The sequence below is a fragment of the Tenrec ecaudatus genome, chromosome 4, assembly GCF_050624435.1.
Source record: "Tenrec ecaudatus isolate mTenEca1 chromosome 4, mTenEca1.hap1, whole genome shotgun sequence".
NCBI classification, from domain to species: domain Eukaryota; kingdom Metazoa; phylum Chordata; class Mammalia; order Afrosoricida; family Tenrecidae; genus Tenrec; species Tenrec ecaudatus.
Genome location: NC_134533.1, coordinates 81,891,994 through 81,915,510, shown reverse-complemented (window position 1 = coordinate 81,915,510; position 23,517 = coordinate 81,891,994). Strand labels below are relative to the sequence as shown.

The 23,517-nt window shown below is 40.2% G+C and overlaps 1 protein-coding gene across 2 annotated transcripts in view; it reads left to right on the top strand.

Annotated features, from left to right (window-relative positions):
• Positions 1-23,517, top strand: part of DLG2 (discs large MAGUK scaffold protein 2) — a 2,300,776-nt gene that overhangs the window by 967,164 nt on the left and 1,310,095 nt on the right. The window contains exon 1 of one of the 2 annotated variants that reach the window (XM_075548686.1): positions 22,474-22,575. The exons of the other annotated variant lie outside the window; for it this stretch is intronic. Within the exon in view, the coding sequence (XP_075404801.1) occupies positions 22,474-22,575 (102 nt within the window). Of the gene's footprint in view, positions 1-22,473; positions 22,576-23,517 lie in introns of those variants that run through there. 2 annotated transcript variants of the gene reach the window in all.

Below are 23,517 nucleotides of genomic sequence, written 5' to 3'. Positions count from 1 at the left end.
AAGAGACATATATATATATGTCTTCATAATAATATCTTCATTGTATTTTTTTGAGCATTGAGTGAAACAAAGAAGATACAGTGATTAGGGCAGTCCCTGGCTCAGGTGCTGAATAAATGTTGGCACCATCTCTTCTCCCCACTGCTCCTTTGAGTCTTCATTTCTGACCTCGATCTTTGATTCTGCATACTTCTCTCTCAGTAATACAATTGTGATGTCAGAGTCAAAAATGCACTTGCCATCAACTTCTCCCAGAGTGCAGATCAATCAGTTGCCTAATTCCCACCCCCCCCTAATCATCCACTCCATTTTTGTGTGCCTGTATTATCTCTGCCATCAGTTAAATACATGACCAATAACAAGGAAACTCTCGGCTTAATGTGATCCCACAATGCCTGGCTGGAATCTTATGAGCATTGTGTGTCTCCATTATACAGCTCAGAAATCACTGGGAAGTGTTCATTAGGTTCTAAAAGCAAATTGGATAACCTTAGGGATCTTTCTTAACAACAGTTTTACACTCAGTCAGGTTGTATGGTTATAAACTGCACACATCATCTAGTCGGTATCATTTGAAATCCTTGACTTTCTCTCATTTGTCATTCACCTCTGCACATTTGTAAAGTTATTTAACCTGTTCATGAACAAATTATATTCTGCTATGAATTTCTTGTTCCTACCATGTTTTCTTCAATCATGGAAAGGCATGATGGAAGTCAAGGGGGGAAAGTGGGGGGAAAATGGATTTTAATATAATTATGTGGAAAATATATGTCCCATGTGAACAATGGATGAGGTGAGGCTCAGTTGTTCAGACTCATGCAGTTGCCCCTACCAGGTGGTAGCACATATTACAACTGGGATAGTGTCTTCCCAAGAAACCTGAGAGGCTGAAAATGTTGGTGAAGGATATACTTGTATGTACCATAGGGCACAAGGTTTAAAAGTACTCTGCGCTCACAAATGAATATGATAGAATTAGGAAACAATGGTGATTAGGGTAGACCGCTGTAGACATTTCCAGTCTTGGGGCCATAATTAATTCTGGCTTGAGAGAGGTGAGTTGCTGCTACAGTTAGATGCCCATGAGTTGGCCGTGATTCTTGGGGACCCTATGTACAACAGAACAAAACACTTGCTACATTTAGGCTTATCATTGTAGTCATGATGTTAATTCATCTAATTAAGGGACTTTTTCTTTGCCACGGTCCCTCTACTTCACCAAGCATAATGTCCTTCCCCAGTCATGGTCTCTTCTGATGACCTGCTCAAAGTATATGAGAAGAAGGTTCATCACCCTCACTTCTAGGGCGCAGCCTGTGCTTATTTCACAAGAGATGGGTGTGCTCTCTTGGAGGTATATGGTACTTTCACTGTCCCTGGCCCATGAGGAACAGCATGGGGGAAAAGGCTGGAGTCAGGAAAGAACAGTGTTTATTCAAAGAACAGAGAAAATTTGAGGGAACCAAGAGCAGTGTACATTTTAAGGAGCAGTGGGTTTTGTAGCTTGAGTGACCCTTTCCAATATTCTGCCACCATCTATATTTCAAGCTTTTAGAAATTTCACCATGGATTCTTCTCTGTTCCCTTACAACTGTCTTGGGTGCCAACTGTCACCTGAATATGAGTGGCCTTAGAATAAGGACCAAAGATTTCTCCTCTCGAGTGCACGGATCCTACATGTAGAAGAGCTCAGTGAAAACTAGAGCTGCAAACGTTGAGGGTAATCTAAGTGTTAGGCTTTGTCAAGGTACCTCGTCTCTAATGCAGCTAGCTGTTTTTCTCTGGCACTTTATCTCCCGTCCCCAGCTCCAGTGGAAGAGCCTGCAGCTGCGTGGCCTGGGAGCAGATGTTGCCCTGTCAGGTGTCTGTGATGCTATTCAAGAAACCACAGGAAGCTAGTTGCGGACAAATCATCAGCCCTGTAGGAACAGGAGAATGGCAGCCTGCATTGTGTGCTCACAGAGGAGAGGTGGCACTCTGCCACAGACAGGGCGCCATGGCGAGGGCTGGCCTCGTAGGTGTGCATCAGGGGGCCCTGGCAGTTACTTTCTTTGTCATTGACACAAAACGTATTCCTTTTGCTTTGTGCCTGAGTCCATGCTAAAACATCAGCATCCGTCGTTCATTTAAAAACCTTTGACAGGATCATATTCTAACCAGTGATGGAACTCATCACCTAAAATTGTTCCCGTAAAAGGTATGTACCATAAAATATTCCCAAGTTACAATTACTTGATGGGTAGGAACACTCAGTGTGAGGGAGAAAGAAGACATCCAATGGGACACAATATTTCGAAAATACTGTAGTACAAGGAGGAATATTTTATATTAAGCTTATTTATTTAGCTCTATAGCAATTCTGTGTTGTAACGAATATCTTTCCCACTGAAGAGGGTTGGAATGGTTTCATTAATTGCCAAGCAACCTAATGTAGTGAGAACTGATATTTAAATTAATGTACATGTGACTACAACATCTATATTTTTCTTTCTTACTCAAAATGGCCAGATTGTTTCCTTTGATATAATAGCTGAGATTCAGTTCTTTCATGGGGAATTCAGTTTTACTCTAACTTAAATAAGATAATGTTCACAAGTAGTGTATATATATATCTAAATGAATTATTATGTAATTTTAAAAATATGCCTGTATTTATAGTGATTAAAATATTCTCATATTTCGACTTATTAAAACTATACCTATGCTCCTCTTTATTGGTGTGATTCTCTAAGAAGAATTGCATTCCCCATGATTGCTTTGGGGAACACATTGGGTGGCTCACATACCAACTATTGCTCCTCCTTTCGCTCTCACCAAATCTCTGCTTAAGTATGTATGCCTGCACTACATGGTCTGTGTGCCGCAGGAGAAGCACGGCCCACGCAGACGGCAAGGGGTCACCCGACTTCCCACTCAACTTGCTGCCTTAGAGTTGACGTAGACTCACAGTGACCCTAGAGGACCTGAAGTGCCCGAAAGTCAGCAGGGTTTGTCTTTTACCAAGTTTTCAAACTTGGATGTTTTTCCTTTCCTAACAGAGTCACCTTCCCTGGGCTAATCTAAGAGGTCGTCCTCAAAGTAGACCCTCATTTCATGTCCACTTCCCTAACACATTATTGTACTGATTTGCATGTCTCTCAATGGTCTAAGCCACCTGAGAGCAGAGGCAGTATCTGCTCATCCTTGCATACCTAATTCTAAACTTAAATAACCAGTTCAGGTTTGTACACCTGGACTATTACTTCAGCAATCTACATGCCACCTTTGTGGAGCAAGTTACTCAGAGTAAGTGAAACCTGGAGTAGCTAAGGGGAATCTGGTGGTGGAGGTGAGGTGAAGAGGGGACAGAGTCAAGGAGTGCGTGTAGAGAAAGTATTTTTGGAAACTGATTGTTGTAACAATTATATAATTCTGATTGATGTAATTGAACTATGGAATTATATATTAATAAAAATAAACTTATACACCACAAATTTGAACCATTTGTGAATGAAAATTTGTTAAAGGCAATTTGTCATTTTCTATTTCCCTAAAGCTTAAGGGATATCATTTAACCAATTTATATTCCGTGGAAATTACTCAAGGCTGACAAGCATTTGTCAACAGATGATCCACACTCAATATTGTCATAGTTCCTTGGCCATTTTTATACTTTCTTTGATTTTATTTAAATGTGTGCAGAAGATTGCTCTGCTTTTATCTTACTTTTTAAAAAACTCATCTGAGCTTAAAATTCTAATAGGGACTTTAGAAATAGAAATGCATGTAAGTAAAAATGCATCTCAAGAATCTAAACTCTCCTTGGGTTCTATAATTGTGAGTCTTAATATATAGATTTCAAGTTGCCTATTTGAATTTCAAGTTATTTTTCTTTCATTTTGTTCTAGTTTTTAGTGTTTGGGATCAGGAATGATTCTGAAGCTCTGTTTTCTTAAAGGATATGGATAGGGTTTTTTGGACATGAGTTTTTCGTTACTGTTGTTTTATTTTGGCTGGTTTTTTTGTCTTTGGATCTCAGGACCTAGAGAGCAGACCCTTTTGTGACTTAAATATCCTTGAGTTTGGTAGTTGCCTTTTCTGAGAATGCAGGTGGCCTCTCCAGTTCCTCCCTCCTGGGCTTATTGATTTACTTTTCTTTTCAAGTTGCCTTCCATTTGTATCCAACTGTGAGAAAAAGCTTTTTGAGAAACTCCACATACTTTTGTACTTTTTTTTTTAATTGAAAAGAAGAATTTGCAAACATTAGGTCAAGTGGAAATCTGATTTTGCTCCTGCCTATCTCTTGGCTTAATATTTTTATTTTGCAATGGAATTAAATATGTGTAACAGACTTACAGAAAAGTATGATCTATTACTTTTGAGGACCCCAAACTGCAAATTCTGTAATCAGTACAGACAGAGATGAAAAGCCCTTCATTGGCACAGGAGGAGTTTGCAGAAAGCCTTTTTTCAGTTAAATTTTGTGAATTGCTTTCTTGCTTGGATTTGCCACAGCATGGTCCAGAAGAAGGAGCGTTTGAGAAGGTGTTACAAGACCTTCGTTGTCCAGTCCCAGCTGCATCTCAAATACATTGTGCAACAGTTAAAAGGTTTGCCCAATCTTAGCTATTTCGATGTGTGGAAATGATATATTTTCTAATATATTAAATTCCATTTTTCTCAATTCAACCTTTTTATTCATTCCTTGAAGAGTCTTGGGCTCTCTGTTTGTGGTGGTGGTTGTTTCGAGTTGTTCCAAATATATATTGACAAGGAGATGAAAGCTACATGACATAGTGCCAATTCAATCTACAAAACCAACCTCGTGTCAAATCGTTTTCCAACCAGAAAGTTGGGAGCCAGTCATATGAAATTCCCCCCTTTCCCTTAACATGTTAGACCTTCTAATGCTTCTATGTCTTGACACATACGATTCCTCTCTATGGAATTAATTGTGACTTAACTCCATGGAAAATTTCATCTCATGTCAATGACAGCAATCAAATAGCATCTCTCTGAAAGGCTTCTTTGATTTCCTATATAGGATTAATTACCATAATTCCCTTGATTTTCCTATAGCATGTATACACTGACTGTTTAACATAGTTTTCACATTTTCTATATGGCCTATGTACATGACTGGAGCATGAGTTATTACTGGGAGAGAACTCATTTAATTCATCTTTGAATCCCTAGGGCCTAGCCCAAAATTTGATATGTTTTAAAACTCACTATATGTTGAATGGGTGGGTAAATTTATAGGTAAATAATGATTTCTAGATTTGTGGAAATTATAGAAATATAATTGTTTTTATAAAAACAATTTCAAATTTTGTAACTGAAGATGGTTAGGTAGACTGAATGACCTCTTAATGATCCCTCAAAACTATGAATCAATGGAGCGATACTTGGTTTTAAATACTTTTAAGAGTGTGACAATGTGGGTAGATATGATTTTCTTTTCCAGGAAATTCTTGAGAATAAACTAGTCATTGCCTGGGACACTTTAAGCTAGCTTACCTGAGGAATGAACCAAAGAGCCACCAAAGCATTTTCAGACTAATATGGTGATGACAAGAAACATTAAACCCTGATTCCGAATGGCCTACATTGAGTGTTGAATTCTGATTTCTCATCTAGTCCTCCTTTGACTATCCACTTTGATTCTTTAAAATAATTTATTATAATATCATTTCCTTCACTTCGTCCACTAAAAGACTGATCTTATTTTCTGAGTCAATATGGACTCAATAATAGTGAATTTTTGGTTATAAAGCTTTACATATAGAACCATTTTACATAAGAGAAATAAAGGTGCCATCTTTCTGGACTCCATCTTGACTTTTTATAGGTTTATCAATGAGAATAAAATGCTTCTTGCTGAGAATAATTTATATTAAATTTCATCCATATTATATATTAATTTACTCATCTATTTGCATTACTGATTAAAAATAATAATTCTTGGACATCAACTGTCTGACTGTGTGATGAGCATTAAGCTGGGAGAGAGAGTTATATAAACAAGAATGATAAATAAATCCAATAAATTGGGAGGCAGCATAGTTCAAGTGTAGTGCAAAGGATGCGGGCTTTAGTAATCTGAGGATGATTCTGTACCCCAGTCTCCTCCATATTGGTTAAGTGATCCTACATGAGCCTTCACATCTTTCTGATGATCTGGTTCCCTTTGGAGAAAGTGGCCTCATGAGCGCACAATTCTTGTTCGTCTCGTACATCATTACATATCTAATGCCTATTTCATTTCCTGTTTACTTATTTTTTTCTGAATAGTATGTTAAAAAACAAAATGCTAAGAACAAATTACTTTTAAGGGCAGATGGGAGGAGAGCTGACTCAAAGTCAACAAAGGCTTTACAAAAAAGGCATTCAAGTTGATTCCTTTTTATTTCTAAATAATTGATTGATGTGAAATTCACATATCTTAAAATTAACTCTTTTAGAGAGAAAGGGGAAACTGACCACAATGATTGGCATATAACCCCCCTCCCAGGAGAGTGGACAACGCAAAAGTGGGTGAATGGAGACATTGGTCAGTGTAAGGCATGAAAAAAATGTTATAGATTATCAAGGGTTCATAAGAGAGGAAGGAGGAAAGGTTGGGGTGGAAATGAGCTGATATCAAAGGCTCAAGTAGAGAGAAAGTGTTTTGAAAATGATGATGGCAACATAGGAACAAATGTGCTTGACACATTTGGATGGATGAATGGATGGATCGTGATAAGAGCTGTATGAGTCCCCAATAAAAGGGTAAAAAGAATTAACTCTTTTAATACAAACAATTTAGTGACATTTAAACACATTCACAATGTGTGACTACACCTCTAGTTCCAAAATACTTCCAGAAAGTAAAGCCCTTTATCCATGGGGCAGCTTCTCCCCTCCCTCCATTTCCCAGCTCTTACCAACAGCCTATCTATTTTCTGTCTGAGGACTATCTAAATTGGATATTTTATGTAATATATATAATATGTGACCTTTTGTGTCTGTCCTATTTCAATTAATGTAGTTTCACCAACATGGTAGCATCATCTATCAATACTTCATTCCTTTTATTGCTGAATTATGTTTATTAGTTTATTTAAATAAAACAGTTTGTTTATTCATTCATCCACTGATGGACACATTTGGGCTATTTTTACCTGTTTTAGTCTAGGTGGACTAGAGAAACAAATCCATAGAAACACATATGTGTATAAGAGAGCGGTTTCTATACAAGAGCATCCCAGCCCAGTCCAGAGCAAGTCCATAAATCCAAAACTAGCCCATTTGTCCAATACCAATCTATGAAGCCCTCTTCAGACTCATGAAACACACGCAATGGTGCTAAATGCAGGAAGATCATAGGCCAGTGGATGGGAAGTCAGTGGTGGTAGAAGCATCTCAGTGCTGGCAAGGGTCTCCATATGGCTCCTCCAGTTCCCAGGGTAGGTCCATGTGGCTTCTCCTCAAGGATGTCTCGCAGGAAGTGAGCAGAGAGAGCGTGCAGTGTTTCCTGCCTCCAAAAAGGAAAACACAGGAATTCCTAGAATCCTCAGGAGAAGGCCATGCCCACACAAAGGCCTCATTGGCTATTATCCGATTGACAGACTAGACTCTACCCCTTTACTCTTAACCCTCTCAAATTGACACCAGATTATATAACTACCACACCACCTTTTAGCTATTGCAAATAGTGCTGCTACGAACATATGTGTACAATTACTTTTTGAGTATCTGTTTCAATCATTTTGAGTACATAATCCAGCTGAATCTTTAAAAAAGTAATAGAAGTTTTTTAAGCAATTGAAAGTGTGTCACAATGATAACAATCATGGTAATATTAATTTTCAAACCAATAGTGATTATTATAAGTACTTAATATGAGGTAATAACTTAAGGACATTTTATGTATTAAATCATTTAGAGATTTAAAGACAGCACTTTTATAAAATTATTTTATACTTTAAAACTGAGACATACAGACTTTGAGGCATTTGTGTAAGGCACATTGGTTAAGAGTGGAGTTTAGATTCAAACTGAAGCAATACAATATCTTGAGTCTTACTCTCAACTCTCAGAAGTGTCCCAGTCTTTTTTGTAGATGCTATGAAAAACAGTCGGAGCCCTGATCAGCAGTTCAAAACCACCAGTAGCTGCTGGAGAAAGACAAGAATTTCTACTCTTGTAAAGAGTTACAGTCTCAGAAAGTCTACCCTGTCCTATAGTGTCACTCTGAGTCAGCCTTGACTAGATGGCTGCGAGGTTGGATGGTTTGGTTATGGAAACCAGTAACAGTGATGATCTCCCATCCTCGGGCAGTTGAGGCTGGAGTCCATCCTGTCTGTGTCAAGGACAGAATGGACTCAGCCTTGTCTAGTTAGGAACCTGACCAATATCCACTAGATAACATATTCCAAAATTGAGCTTGTTCTAGGCACAACTTGTACCTTATTAAGCTGTAACCACATATCCAAAGGGGCCGCCTTCGATCATAATTGAGAATAACAGGGAACTGGGGAGGCTGTAGAGTCTATTTAAAATATTCTTCAAGTTAATGGTAACTAGCCATAGAGATGAGGCACTTCTATATACTTGCATATTAGTGTGTTGCTACTTTATGTGAGATGATCACTTTTTCCATTGAGGATTTTTAAGGAACCTTGGTGGTACAGTGTGTTAAGTGTTGGCAACCATATGTTTGGTGGGGTCAACAGTTCTAAACCACCAGCTGCAGAGGCAATTCTACCTGTCTTACAGGGTCTTTATGAGTCAGAATCAATTCAATGGCAGTGAGTCGGAGATATCAACTATCAGGCACGGAAATTCTTTTTTAAATCATTTTATTGGGGGACCTTTACAGCTCTTATCACAATCTATAAATCCATTGTGTCAAGTACATTAGTACATATGTTGCCATCATCCTTTTCAAAACATTTTCTTCCTACTTGAGCCCTTGGTATCAGCTCCTTATTTTTTTCTCCCTCCTCCACCCTCCCTTCCTTATGAATCCTTGACAATTTATAAATTATTATAATTTTAATATCTTACACTGACCACTGTCTCCTTTTACCCACCTTTCTATTGCTCCTCCCCTGGGGTGGGGTGGACTTGCGACTATACATTGATCATTGTGATTGGTTCCTTATTTCTCCCCTTACCTTCCTTACCCTCAGGATATCCAAGAGAACTGAACAGAGAGGGCCCAGCCCCAATCCCAGCTACATGGACCCTCTCTCCAGAAGATACACTACAGATACAGCTTGGAGAGAGGGATGGCTCTGTTCAGAACACATAGAAACAAGCTAAGAGGGAAGGAGAGAGAGAGAGAGAGAGAGAGAGAGAGAGAGAGAGAGAGAGAGAGAGAGAGAGAGAGAGAGAGAGAGAGAGAACACGAATGAACATGAACCGCATTCTGGCCCACCAAGCCCCAGGACTATATTCCTGCTCAGAGCAGACAATGCACATAGAAGACCATTTGGCCAGCCCCACCAAGAGACACAGAGTGCCCTCACTGACCCATAGCACTGTAGGGGACAACCCTGTAGACACAGTGTGGGAAATGTGCCTAGTCTGACCCCCACCACATGGGGGCAAAACAAGAAGGGAGTGCAACAGAGCAGCAGGAGGAGCAAAGCATTGAAGTCCCTGAGGAATCCCAAAAATAGACTTCAGGGGCAGGGTTTGGCACCCCATCAGACTTGATTGGAAAACAAGGTTCACAGAACTATATGTAGGCTTTCATTTTATTTTTTTCATGTCCATTTATACAAGATAGGCAGGATGACAATCCCAAGGAGAAAACAAGGGGACCTATGTTTCCAGGGGGACTTGGGATGGGAGTGGGTGGAGGAAAGGATGGACAGAACCAACAAACCCAGGGACAAGGGAACAACAAATAATCTAAAATCAATAGTTAGAAGAGCATAGAATGCCTGGGGAGGCTTGATCAAGTGCAATGTAGCCAAGAGGAATTACTAAAAACAGAATGGAGGACTGGGAATGTTTATCACACTCAAACGAAAGTTCCAGACTCCTCAACCTAAGAATCATGATTTTAAGTCACATGCTTATTTCCTCCTCAGTATTTCTCATTTCTCAATTTTAAAACGTTAGATCATAAAAAGCTAAAGAAATTAAAAGTTAGATCATAGACCTATTGCATTTAAAAATATTTTACTGTTCTTTAGTGATAAAACTTTTCCAAAGCTCAAGTAAGAGTTAGGTAAGATTGAGCATAGAGGCAATTGCTCCTAGAGTACATTTTGTCTAGTTCTAGAAATAAAAAATTATGTGGTATTCTATCTTCTAACAAAGTAGAGAATTACTAGTTTGCATGCCTTCAAATACCTCTGTAGAAAGAAATTAAATTGGCCATTACTTCAGTTAAAACCTAAAGTTTAGCTGCTTAATTCAATAATACACCTAGAAACTAGCATGATTTTGGTCTTGAATCCTCAACTACATGAAATATTTAATCAGTATTGTTGAGCTATAAATTGTACAGTAAATTGAATCTATTTAAAATACTCCATGTGGTGAGTTCGGACAGATTTTTCCTCCATTGAGACCATATCTGTAGTCTTCAAAGTACTCACGTTGCTCCTCTCCCTCCTTCGACACACCTTGGCAGGAAGGGGTCTGCTTCTTGTCATTACCTAGTATTTTGCACTTTCTAGATTTTTATGTTAGTGGAATTATACAGTGTGCATGTTTGTGCGCCCCTCTTCTTTCACTCAAAACAGTGGTTTTGAAATTGTGCTCATATGCCAGAGTTTCCTTATTTATTCAATGGCTAAAGCACCTGCGGCTTGTTTCCAGCCTTTGAAGATTGTGAAAATAAAATAAGATTGTGAAAATACAATTGGCATGTGTTCTCATTTCACCTGAGGACCTAAAAATGGAATGACTAGGTCATATAATAATCTTGTTTTTAAAGAAATGGTCAGACTCTTTTCCAAATTGGTTTAGAGTTGTACATTACCAGCGGTAATGTATATAATTGTTGCATGTCCTGAACACGTCAACGACTTTTAGAATTGTCATTTTTTTAAAACTTTAGCTCTTCTAATATCTGTATAATGGTATGCATAATGGTATCTCCTTGTGGTCTTAATGCCCCATACCTTAATAACTAATATATTTAATTTTTATTCAGCTCTGTCTAGTAACCATTGAAAAAATTATATCAAGAAGTAATAATTTTAATTTATAGCATGTATATTTTACAGGAAAATATACAAACAGAACAGAACTTTTAATAGAATGAAATCCATCAAAAAGGTGGTTACGTGTAAATTCTGTAGCTATTACTCTCGATAACCTAAGTGTTGTTGAAGAAGCAAAGGAAACGGTGTCTCTCCTGTAGTGCTGTTGGTAATGTAAACTGGTACAACCATTTCAGAGAACAGTTCAGCAGCTTCTTTAAATGTCCAACACGAATGTTCCAGATAACCCACACATTCTATTTCTACCTACGGGGTTGATTCTAACACATCAATGCCCTGCTTCCCTTGTACCAAGAAAGGCCAATCTAGATAATTTATGTACTAGTAACAAAGAACGTGTTATGCAGAAGAGTCAACAGAGTAGATACTGAAAAGATAGCGTTACTTAAGCTCAATATAGGAACATGGAAATTATGCAATACGATAATTCTTCAAAGCCTGCTTCTAAATGATTGTTTTCCCTCATGCCTTTCCCTCCATCTAGACTGCCTCATCTACATTGAAGATTTCAACAAAACTTATTCAGAGACAGCTCATACATTCATATATCTTAGTTGTCTACTTCACTCGATATGTACTTGCTCAGTTTGGAACGATAAAGGGATCCTCAAATGTACCTGGCAATGTTGCTCCACTTTTAGTACGGCACGTTTTAGAGAATGGCATCACCCCCGATCCAGCTATGTTAACCAGCTAAACACAGAAACCATTCTTAATTCTTTCTCATCTGTGATTCAGCACCAAAGCCACTCACGTTGGTTTCTAAAGTATTTCTTTATTGTAGTTGTTTATCTTCATTTCCAATGCTAATGCTTGGTCTAAAGGACCATTTGCTCCATCGGGCACTACCAGAAGTGCCTCCTAACTGGCCTACCCACTGCTAGTGCTGTTCATGTGCAATTCTCCACAATGCAGCAGAATAGTCTTCTTGAATTGTCATACCCTATCTCCTCACTTCTGTTTGAAAGTCACATGTAAATTGTCTCACCACCACCACCGACAACAAAAATTAACTCAGACCTAAAAGACTTCACTGGTTAAGTCTATCAAACATGTAAGTAAGAAGCAATACCAATTCTGTTCAACTTCTTCAAAATACAGACGAGGAAGGACTGTTTTTCACTCATTCTGTGAGGCCAGTGTTATTCTGATATCAAAAAAAGTGAAAAATGGTATAAGAAAAGAGAATTGTAACTCAAAGTTTTTATAAAAGTAGATGTGAACATTCTAAAAAAGGTGAAACAAATAAAATCCATTACTGTATTTTTTAAGGATATCATTATTTCATATGTTTCTTCTAGTAATCCAGGGTTATTGAATTGTTCATAAGTAAGGGGGAAACCCACCATATTAACAAACTAAGAATAGGAAACAAAGTGATCATCTCAATAACTCACTACCGTTGGGTCTGTTTCAACTCCTCGTGAGCCTATTCCTCACCGACATCCACACTTCCACCTACAGCACAATAACATGCTAAAATCAAACCCACAGACCCACAAAACCTACACCTAGCAGGCTTTCCTCTGAAGAACTGGAGTAAGATACGAAAATTCACGCTCACAACTCATGCCACACTGCACTGTTTGTTCTAGTAAGGTGAAATCGATTACGTAGAAGAAGAAGAAGTAAACTATCATTATTAGCAGAGAGCATGATTGTCCATGTCGACAATCATTTTAGAGGATGGAGTCTGTTCTTGTTGCTGTTGGCAGATGCAGTTGAGGAGTCCGTTTGGACTCCTTCTCTCTATTTGTCATGTACGATGTGGCTTCTTGGTCCAGTTGTGAAGATTTCTGTTTTCTCCATGTCTCGTCTTTGGGGACATGAAATTGAAATGAGAGTGAGATACAAATACACATCTACTACACGACTGTCGGCACAAAGCCGTGGTAAAGATGTGAGGCCTGAGTCTCATCCAGCTGGAGAGAAGGTAAAAGGGGACAATCACTTTGGAAGAAAGCTTGGCAGTTTCTTAGACACTTACACACACATCTAAGCTCAGTTGCTGTGCTATAAGGAAAAGAAAAAAAAAAGAAACGTGCTCATACAAAGAGTAGTGCAAACATATTCTCAGCAGTCATGTAGTCAAGCACTGGAAGCAACCCCGACATCCATCACCAGTACCCCGGAAAGCGCCGCACCACACACTATTAGCGACTCGCTGCTGTCAATTCCCACTCGCAGTGCACTCAGGCAGGCTCAGCGCAGACATGCGCTCCCTGGAATTTGCCATGGCTGGGCTTGGGTGCCCTTTCTTTTTAGGCATCTGGGGGGACTCCCTCCCACAGTTTGAATAGCAGAGTGGTGTGTTAGCCATTTCTGCCGCCCAGTCCCTGATAAAACTAAATCAACTGTTGACACATGCAACCACCTAGTAAATCTCCAAATGACTGTCCTGATCTAAAGAAATGAGATGAGGACTTACATGCACTGTTCATTGCTAGGAAATGCAGACGAATTTCGAGTGAGAGGAAGAGCCCCGTGGTTGCTGTGGGATGCAGGAAACAGAAAGAGGAGATGGAGAGGGCCTCAAGGGGGCCTGAGGAAAATATTAAAGGCAATATGGTCACTGTTTTGTGCTGATGGTTTCCACATACACTTGTTCCTCTATTGAAGTTATGCAAAACATGCATTTTAAATATTTGTTATCTATCATCTTTCAGTTAAAACTTCAAAAAACCTGTTTTAAAATTGGGGTGAGATTTCTTAAGACTTTTAGAACTAAACCAAAGAAATACAGCATTCCTAGTTGGCCTCTATTTCCCCTACAATCTAAGCTCACTTGATGTTTTTCTTGCTTCTGTATTATTTCTATTCTAGTTCATCACCTTGTTTCCTAGCTTCACACTTTCTTTTCATATTTTATTCCCTCTAAGTTTGCCTCCTCCATTTGTCTAATTAATTCCAACTCATCTTTTGCTCTCAACACAGTTCTCACTTTCCCAATTAGGTCTTAACAGACTTGACTTATTCCTATGTTCTCTATAGACCACAGTGCTTTCTTAAAGCACTTCTCCCAGTCTGTCTCTCCAGTGTGTCTGTAACCCTCATGGGGCCATGGCTACATTGGTCAGGACTTAATGGATGTATCCCAAATGTAGCATAATGCCTAGCACATAGCGGATATTTGTTGAATGAATGAGCAAATAAATAGTAATTGGGGAACAAAAGGGGAGAGATGAAGTGAATGTGCTAATATCATAAACCTAGACAAAATTTTTTCCATGTTGAGATGCCAAATACCTTAGCAATTACAGTTCAGATGCTTTATCATATTATACTTGTTGAGGTAGTAAGTTTATTGTGCCACCCTGGCCAATAAACACATGTGGGGTTAATTGAAGGGCAGGGAGATAAATGGCTTCGTGAGCCTCACCTTTCTAGTTCTCCGGTCTCTTGCTTTCTGATGGTCGGACCAGGGTGCAGCTGCATTAGCCAGTTCCCTGCTTCAGTTGACAAGGCTCACTTCCTGCAAGACATTCCCAAGAAGTTGCATGGACCTACTCTGATGCAGCCCTGGGTGTGGGAGCAGCCCTGTGGAGACCCCTGCCAGCCCTGAGATGCTTACATGGTCACTGATTCAGCTTTCTTCCTGCAGTTAGCATCATTGTGCCTGTTTTGTGAGATGGAGGAGGACTTTGTGGATTGGTGTCAGACATATGGGTTAATGTTGGACTTGTGGGCTTGGACAGCACTGGTTGGGATGTTTTCTTGATGTGTACTTAACCTTTATACAAAACTCTCTTATACATGAGTTTCTGTGGATTTGTTTCTCTAAAGTACCCAGACTAGCACACTTGTGATTGACTGTCTTTATAATAAAGAAAGAAGCACCAACATTCTGGTCCAAGGAGTTACTCTCAGTCTCTATCATAAGATCGTTTTCTTACAATGAGCTTATTTTAGGCAAATAGTAAATAAGGAAATATGGCTACACTTACAATTTGCTGCCATGAAATATCTTAGACATTAAACTTTTCAAACTAGAAATGACTGTATCATAGTCTTAAATCTGAAGCCCGTAGCTAGGGATTGTAAAAGATTTCTGAAATCCTTACAGTGTTTCACAGGAGCAAGTATTTCATTGAGCAATCATTCTGCTTCTATTCGGCGTGGCTTACAGCACCATAGAGTGGTGTTCTTTGGGATAAGCAAGTTCTCTCATTTAGTTCTTGCCACCAGAAGAGCCACCTAAAAGGCAGCTGATAAGGAGAATCTCTTCGTAGTAGAGAAGCACACAGTGGCATATAAGGCCATTTAGAATGAGCCATGTGTTTCTCACTCCCCTCCTGGGAAGTGATGCTCTTGAATTTGAGTTCTCATTTAGCACACAGTTTAAAATATACAGTGAATAATTGGCTTCTGTTTTACAGGTGGACAAGCATAATATAAAAGTAGAATTAATCTTTGTATAGGAAATTTGCTGTGTTTATTTAATATTCATTTAAAATAAGAATTATGACTGGTCTGGGTGCATAATGAGTGAATAAATGAAAGAATAATTGAGTGAGTGCTTGTATGTGTTAGAAATTTTCACATATACAATTTCAGTTAATCCTCATAGTCTTGTGATGTATATTGTTATTTAACATCCCATTCCTTAGACATCAAGTGACTTACTCTGAATTGCAGAGCAAATATCAAAGGCCGCATTAGAATCCAAGACTAAATCTTTTTCACGTTTCTTTAACTCTGATGTAGCACTGAAATAAGACTTGGTGAACAAGAATATCATGGAAGAGTTATTTTCTTGTTTGAATTTTTTGCCAATGAAGTGCTCATGAGTGGTCCATAGGTGATATTTAAGAGTTGCTTTTCCAAAATGCCAGTAAGGGTGAAAGTAAACCTCAAGAAAAGCCTTAAAGGCAACGTATATTGTAGCTGAGGAGAATCATGCATTCAAAGCACTTGCTAAAGTGCCTTAGACATTGATTCTCAATATGTGGCCTGATATTTCCTAAAGAAAAGTTTTCTCGGTCCAGTTGGGAAGGTGGAACATGGATTAGGAGACAAAGATATACACTGGCTCACCCAGGGTCTATGTGGGAACTGTGGAAATTCTGACTAAACCAATAATTTTATTTGTTCTTCATTCATACATGGATTCATTCATTCAAGCATCCATACCACAACTAATCAAAACCTGATTTCAAATAAATATCAACTAGATGTACTACTTTCTGACCCATATAAAGGGCAACCAACCACTAAATGTGACTGGTCAAACAAGATGGATGCTTGAAGGCAGATGAGTAAAAATGAAGGACTCCAAAATTAGTACAGTCAGTTATATAAACAAAATAACAGGGTTTTTTTTCAAACAAAACAAAACAACTATCTGATTAATTCGTACCCATCAAAAACCCTTCAGTGTCATCAAGTACATCATAGCACCTTTAAAGGCTAGAGTCAAACTACCCTGTGGATTTCTGAAATTGAAAGTCTAATCTTTCTCCCATGGAGCAGCTAGTGGTTTTGAACTGTTGACCTTGTGGTTAGCAGCCCAACATATAACCATTATACCACCAGGTTCCTTTCCTACTCATAGCTATCCTAATAGACAGAGTAGACCTGCTCCATAGGATTTCTGAGGCTATAAATCTTTGTGGAAACAGGCTGCCTCATCTTTCTGCTTCAAAGTGGCTGGTGGGTTTGAGCTGTTGACCTTTTGGATAGTAGCCCAGTGTTTACCCACTGAATTGCCAGAGCTCTGAATAAAACAGATAGATTTTTTTTTATAGAACTGAAAGACTCGCTGCAGTTATGTTTCTCAGCAAGAGGGACATGGGAGAGTGAGAAAGGGCCTAAATGATGCTACTGGAATACTATAATCTGGGAAGAAAGGCTAAAGAGCATTGTTTGGTATGAAGGCAACCCTCAGGATTATACTTATAGGCTTATTTTGTGTAATATGTTTATTCCTTTCTGTTCACATATATTAAAAATCAAGACATTTGACATAAAGCTGCTCCAATTTATTAGTGTCTGGGTTGATCTGTGTCAGAGGGCAATGAGTTTGGAGTCTGGGGAATACAAACCAGAGAAGGGTGACAGATCTCTTGCCATAATCCCACTTGAGTCTTATAGCAAGCCTACAGCATCATTACCATTTTATTGAACAAAAAATGGTAAAGAAGTCAACTAGGTAACACTGTTAGGGATTTTAAGTACATTTACTGTCACTTATTTATACTTTCTTACTCTTAATGGTTATTTATATTTTCCTACTCTGAACTGTTATTTAACAGCAGTCTCTTCAATTTATTTGCAAATTCATTAATTTTCAAAGACATTTTAAGAAGCCTGGTGTCAAAAATATAGCTTGTGTTCCATAAATTATCAATGACAATATCTGTGATTTTTTTTATTATTTACCTTTGAGTTGACTCTGACTCATGGCAAGCCAATGTGTGCAGAGTGGATTGGCCCCATACATCTTCCAAGGAATGTGACCCTTTGGGAACAGATCACCAGGCCTGTCTTGGGAAGCTCCTCAGAGTGGGTTTGAAATGTCAACCTTTCAGTTTGTATTTAAGGACTTAATCATGTGCTCCAAAGGGGCTCCAAAATAGGTGAAATTAGAATAAATGGCCTTGAATTGGCAGTGGAAAGGATAGGAGGGAAAGGACTTAAAAACTATTAGTCAAATCACAAAGCCCAAGTGTGTTTGATTGGCACCGAAGTGAATGTGCTTTCTTAATCTTATGTGCTTTCTTTATGGGGCAATTAAATACATACTACCAGCAAGATATGCCTACCTAGGCAATTGGAGAAAGATGCACACATATGGCTCAGCTGTATAGGATCTTACTGTAACGTGTTGAAATTAGAACAGTTAACAGAGCTATCACTACTATAGTGCATCCAATATAATAAGTAAGAATACAAAATGGCTTCTTCAATTGCCTATACACTCTTAAGGTACTGTATTTTGAAGATTATTCAGGTAACTTCACTACTGGAAGGAAACAGAGCTGATATAGTGCATCAAGGTTATCTTCATAGAGGGAGTGATGCTCAGAGAGGCTGGTTAGCTTTCTCAACATCGTACACACAGTAGGAAGCAGGACCATGACTCTTAATGTCCAATCCAACCTTTCCTCTTCTGCATGATCAACTACTTTAAAAAAGATTGCTAGGTAAGGCATCAGCAAAGAAAGAAAAGGAACAGCCACTCATTAATTCTTATTACTTTATCTAATTTCTAACAGAATTATAATAAAATTCTGACCATAATTATTGATAATTTTTTTTATTCTTGGAATGTGGTTATGAGTTCATTTTGAGGAAAGCTGTCATTATGAAAAAAATGTTTAATAGTGGATAGATGCAATGTGTCATTTTGTAAAAAATAATTATTGTAATGAAGAACTGTAAATGTTATCAATCACTGAAATAGCTAATTAAGGGTAGTTATTTTGGCTATTAAAGTAACACCATCTCCTGGCATTTCCTAGTAATATTGCCTCCTAAAAATATTGCAGTACACCCCCATGCAGTATACTCCCAAATTAGTGCTTTTCAGACCAATATTACAGTTTGTTCATATCTTAAGGTAACAGTGATTCATTTTTTTAACCATACTGGTTTCTGGCTGTAACTATGGAATGCATTGTCATGGAAACCACTTTCCCTCCTCTTTCCCCCTTCAATTCACCCTAGAGCTATTATTGAGAGATGAGAATTAAGGGAAAGCATTTTGTCTTGTGCATGTGAACAGATAGCAGATACATACACACACAACAGAGAGAAAGTGTGTTGCATGTGTTTATAAAGAGAGACAGTGAGTGTGATATACTTTCATTGCCTAAAATTAAGCAATTAGCAAGATGGAAGGAATGAAACATACATTCTCTTTTATTTTTCTCCTTTGATTTTATCAACTTAAGCAGCACCAAATGTAAAATGGAATAAGTTGAACATAGCAGCCTTAAATGCTGCCCTAGACTCGGGGTCAGCTGTAGCTTGGCTAATTCATTAGGGAAAGATGATTAGATATTACTGGGACATCACAATATAGAGCATGCAATACTTTTGGGGTGTTTGAAATCCAAATTATAGGCTAATGAATAAGGGAAATATTGTACAACTCTTTTAGAATCCATTCTCCTTTGGAAAAACAGCCATAATTATAGATACTCCGTAGGTGGATTTGCTCAGAAAATCACATATTTTATGGTAACATAAAGGGATAAAATGCTAAGGGATATACTTAATCTGTGAATGTGACTTTAAGGTTCTGTGGAAAGCCTCAAACTACAGCTCTTTTAAAATATGCCCCAGGATGCTCAAATATATATAGCTTAGACTTCCTAAGATTCGGTGGCCCTACTAGATTTGGTATGCGCTACTAGATTGAATCAATCTTAGTTCCTACTAGAGAAACCAAGTAGGAAAGGGCCCACATGCTTAGAGTAGTAATTCCAAATCCTGGACTTGGATGCCCTCTTCAGTCAGAATCAGGTTTGAATGGCTTTGAAGGTTTTTCTGTGCTTATATTTGCTCATACTTGGTTCTATATTGATTTTCCTTCAAGCAGGTCTTAATTTAGTATGCAGGACCCACATTCCACTCCTCTCACCAGGGGGCTGATTAAAAATGTAGAATCTTGACTTCTACCTGGACCAAGAACTGATAATGTATGACTAAGACTGAGAATCTGAGTTCTTCTTTTTTTTTTTTAACAAGCACCCCACAGAGTTCTGATACATCAGATTTGGACACCATTAACTTGGGGCAAGAGAGTAGGGATTTTGCAGAGGAATACAGAAAAGAAATTGTACAGGGTGCTGCATTTGACTTCACAATTTACACCATCCTCTGTGGTTTCTCAAAGGAGTCCTGTCAATAGTGGTGACCTGCTGGGCTGCTGACCACAAGGTCAACAGTTCAAAACCAACAGCCACCCGAGGGAGAACGTTAGGGCTTCCTCCTCCTGTACAGTTCAATTTCGGAAACTCACTGGGAGCAGTTCTACCCTGTCCTAGAGGGCCGCGATGCATCGGCATCGACTACGAGGATGGCAGAGGGCAGTGAGTTTGAGTTTTTGGTTTTCCTGGGTTCTCACTGAATCTTTTAAACTGTATAAGGGGTAAGCAGTTTAAGCCTTGGCTGTTGGTTTTGAACTGCTGATCTTAACATATATGATGAAGACTTCAAAGGGTTCATGGAAAAAAATGGAATGAAAAGATAAGGGAATTTCCCCATGGGCTTTCTGAAGTGCCCAGGGAGTCAGGCTTTTTGTTAGCTTAGAATATAAGTGGGCTGGTCTTCCAGGGAAACACCCTCCGAAGGACGTGGCTCTGCAGAGTTGGCTGTGGATACATAGAACTATGTATATACCAGTGCTGTATTTCAGGTGGTAACCAGGCCCAGTGTCCAAGTAGAAAGATTTCGGGGAATGTGACACACCTGACCTTGCCTTAATTGATCTTGGGGTTTCAGAGCACAGTTCTGAAGAAGTGCCTGCTGCCTCCAGCGATGCTGCTTTTTAAGCTACCTCACTCATCTTTTGCACTTCACCTTCATGGCTTATTGACTGTGTGACTTAGGTGACTGATCTAACCCTCGGGGCCTCTCTTTCCTTCCCTAAGGAAATGTGTCTCACAGCAGCTACCACTCCTGCTAAATCCTGAGATAAGCCACGTAAGGAGAGAGCAGCTGCCACATACTAGTCCATTTCCAAGGATTGTGTTGTTCAGTCTCTGACATACACGACAACTCTGCAAGGTAGAAATTAATTTAAAAGCCATCTCAAAGATAAGCAGTGGCTGTCGTGGTTACTCATTTGGCTGCTAACCTAGAGGTTGGTGGTTCAGACCCATGAGCCATTTCCTCTAGAGAAGGCTGGAGCAATCTGCCTCTGTTAAAAAATTACAGACTTGGAAATGGCAGTTCTGCTCTGTCTCTTGCGGGCACTGTAAGTCAGAATTGATTGGCAGGCATAAAACTAAAATATAGAGACGTGCTTGATGGGTAGCCACGCCCAGGATGCTAACAAGAGTCAGCCATAAACCCTGCAGCCTTGCCCTCTTGCCACTAAGCATTTGTGAGTGTGACATGGCCAGGCCCCCAGGGGGCACTCAGATCCCACAGCCTTCTGATCCCCATTCTATTGCTGTTCTCCAATAAGCAATCTTGGTAGTTGTGCCAACCACATGCTGATTTGTGTTTGCATTTGGACAGGCTTAGCTTAAAATGAACACAGTAAAAAACAACACTACCGCCAAAAAAGACAAAGAAACAATAATATAACGACCAGTTTTATCATTCATACTTCCAGAATAGTATACAAACGACTGGGGCTTTTAGGAGCCTCTGAGAGGAGGCTCAACTTGGGAAGAAGTCAGGCTCTTCCTTGTTCAATTTTTAAATTGTCTATCAGATAAAATCTTGGTTCCGAGGTCCCTCCTAGTATGAACAGGAGGAGATTCGGGCCCAGAATTCAAGGGCATAGGGTTCCAAGCAACCCCTTTGGAGCCAAGTTTCTAACCTCTGCTCTCCTGGCATTCCTGGGTCAGCCTAGAGGAGGATGCTCCCTGCAGGGTTCTGGGCAGGACTCTTTAGCTCCAGGGAACTCAGTCTCAGAGGTTCAAAAGAGGGCCCAAAGTGGTCTGGGGGTCAGATTGCGAGGGGAGGATCTGGGCCGGGCTCCTGGGACTCCCAGAGGAGTGATCGCGCAACGGGCTGGGTCACTCGTCAGTAGGCCCCTCCCTCCCACTCCACTTGCCAGCCAGCGCTCCCCACGGTGACTCTGGATTGCAGCAAGCCACTGGCTCTGTACCAGATCGAGAGCTGCAGGGTTTCTTCTTCTTCCTCTTCTTCTTTCCCTTCAGAGGGAATCATTTCAGCCCCTTCAGCTCCCATGACAATCTTGTGTGACTGGAGCGAGTAGGCGGGCACATCCTTTTACATGCGAATCCTGCCCCACCTCCTCTGAACCCTCCTCTCAGCGCCTCGCTTCCTTTTATTTTTGTTTTATTAAAACAATTTTTTTACCTCGCCCAAATTCACCATAGGGGGGTGGGGACCCCCTTCTTGCTTCTGTCACCCCCCCACTCCTCGGTCCCCAGGGAAGGGAGACCCCGAGACGCTTGGTACTTGCCGGCGGCGTTGCTTCCACCCAGACGCTGGGATGGCTGTTCTGGGCGCCGGGGGCTGCGGTCGCAGTGGCCGCTCAGTCTAGGCTGTCGCTCCACGTGCCAGGAGAGCACCGTGTTGGGGTCCCCCAGCGAGCTGCCACTGCTGCAGCCCGGAAGGAATGTCCCCTGTTCTTAAGGACCCTGACTGTTTGACACCAATGATTTGCCACTGCAAAGTTGCTTGCACCAACAACACTTTGTCGTTGATGTTTGGATGCAAGGTAGGACGAGGTTCATGTCTTCTGCATGCATGCTGCCGCCAGCCCTCGCGAGCGAACAGTTCCTTTTGTTGTTTGTTTATGTGTGTCTGCCAGTTGGGAGAGTGACCAAAAAAAAGAATGACTTGCTCTGCCCTTTCCAAGAGCAGGCTGGGTTTGGGGGCACACTGATTTTACAGCGTCCGATTTTGATTTGATAACTCGGTCGTGCCAGACCCTGGTTGCTGATGTACCCCGAGAGCAGAGGCGCCTAGGAGGGGGGGCGCTTTAGGGAGCTCTTTGCTTGGATCTCTGGCTGTGCTTGGCTGGTGCCAGCTCCTGGCTGCTCAGCTGGGAGCTGGTGGCGGCTTAGGTTAGCACACCCTGGAGCCCCCACCCGCTCGGACCGTGGGGACCGTGGTCACAGTTAGTTGGGGTTGTACATGTCGCTAGAGCTGCATTGAACATAGGGGATTGCAACTTGATGTTTTGAGACATGAGGAGCTTCTTGTATTTATTTATTTTATTTATCAAACCGAAAACTGGATCTAGGCTCATGTTACTCCCCCCCCCCAAGTTGTATATTTTTCTCTAAGGTTATACAATCCACTTGAGATCGACACCAAGGTTCGTAGCAAGAGGTGGCACACTCAGTGAAGTTTCTCGCTAATAACTGTCCCACCCCAGGTTTGTGTAACTGTATTTGACGTTCTCAAGGAAATGAGGTTTGAAGGTTTGTGAAGCAGGTTACCATTCATCGCTCCTGTCTGGGGCATGTCAATGGCGCTTTCCCGGTGGCCCCAATAATACAGCCTCAGAAAAAGATGCATAGAACTCGGCATTTGAAGTCTTAGCCCATGGATCCTCTGATTGCATGGCCCCAGTTGTTCCAGGGTGCAAGCCACTTCTTTCAGTGTGCAAAGCTGCTGGGGTTCCACAGCTTGCTCCTAGAAAACATTGTTTGTA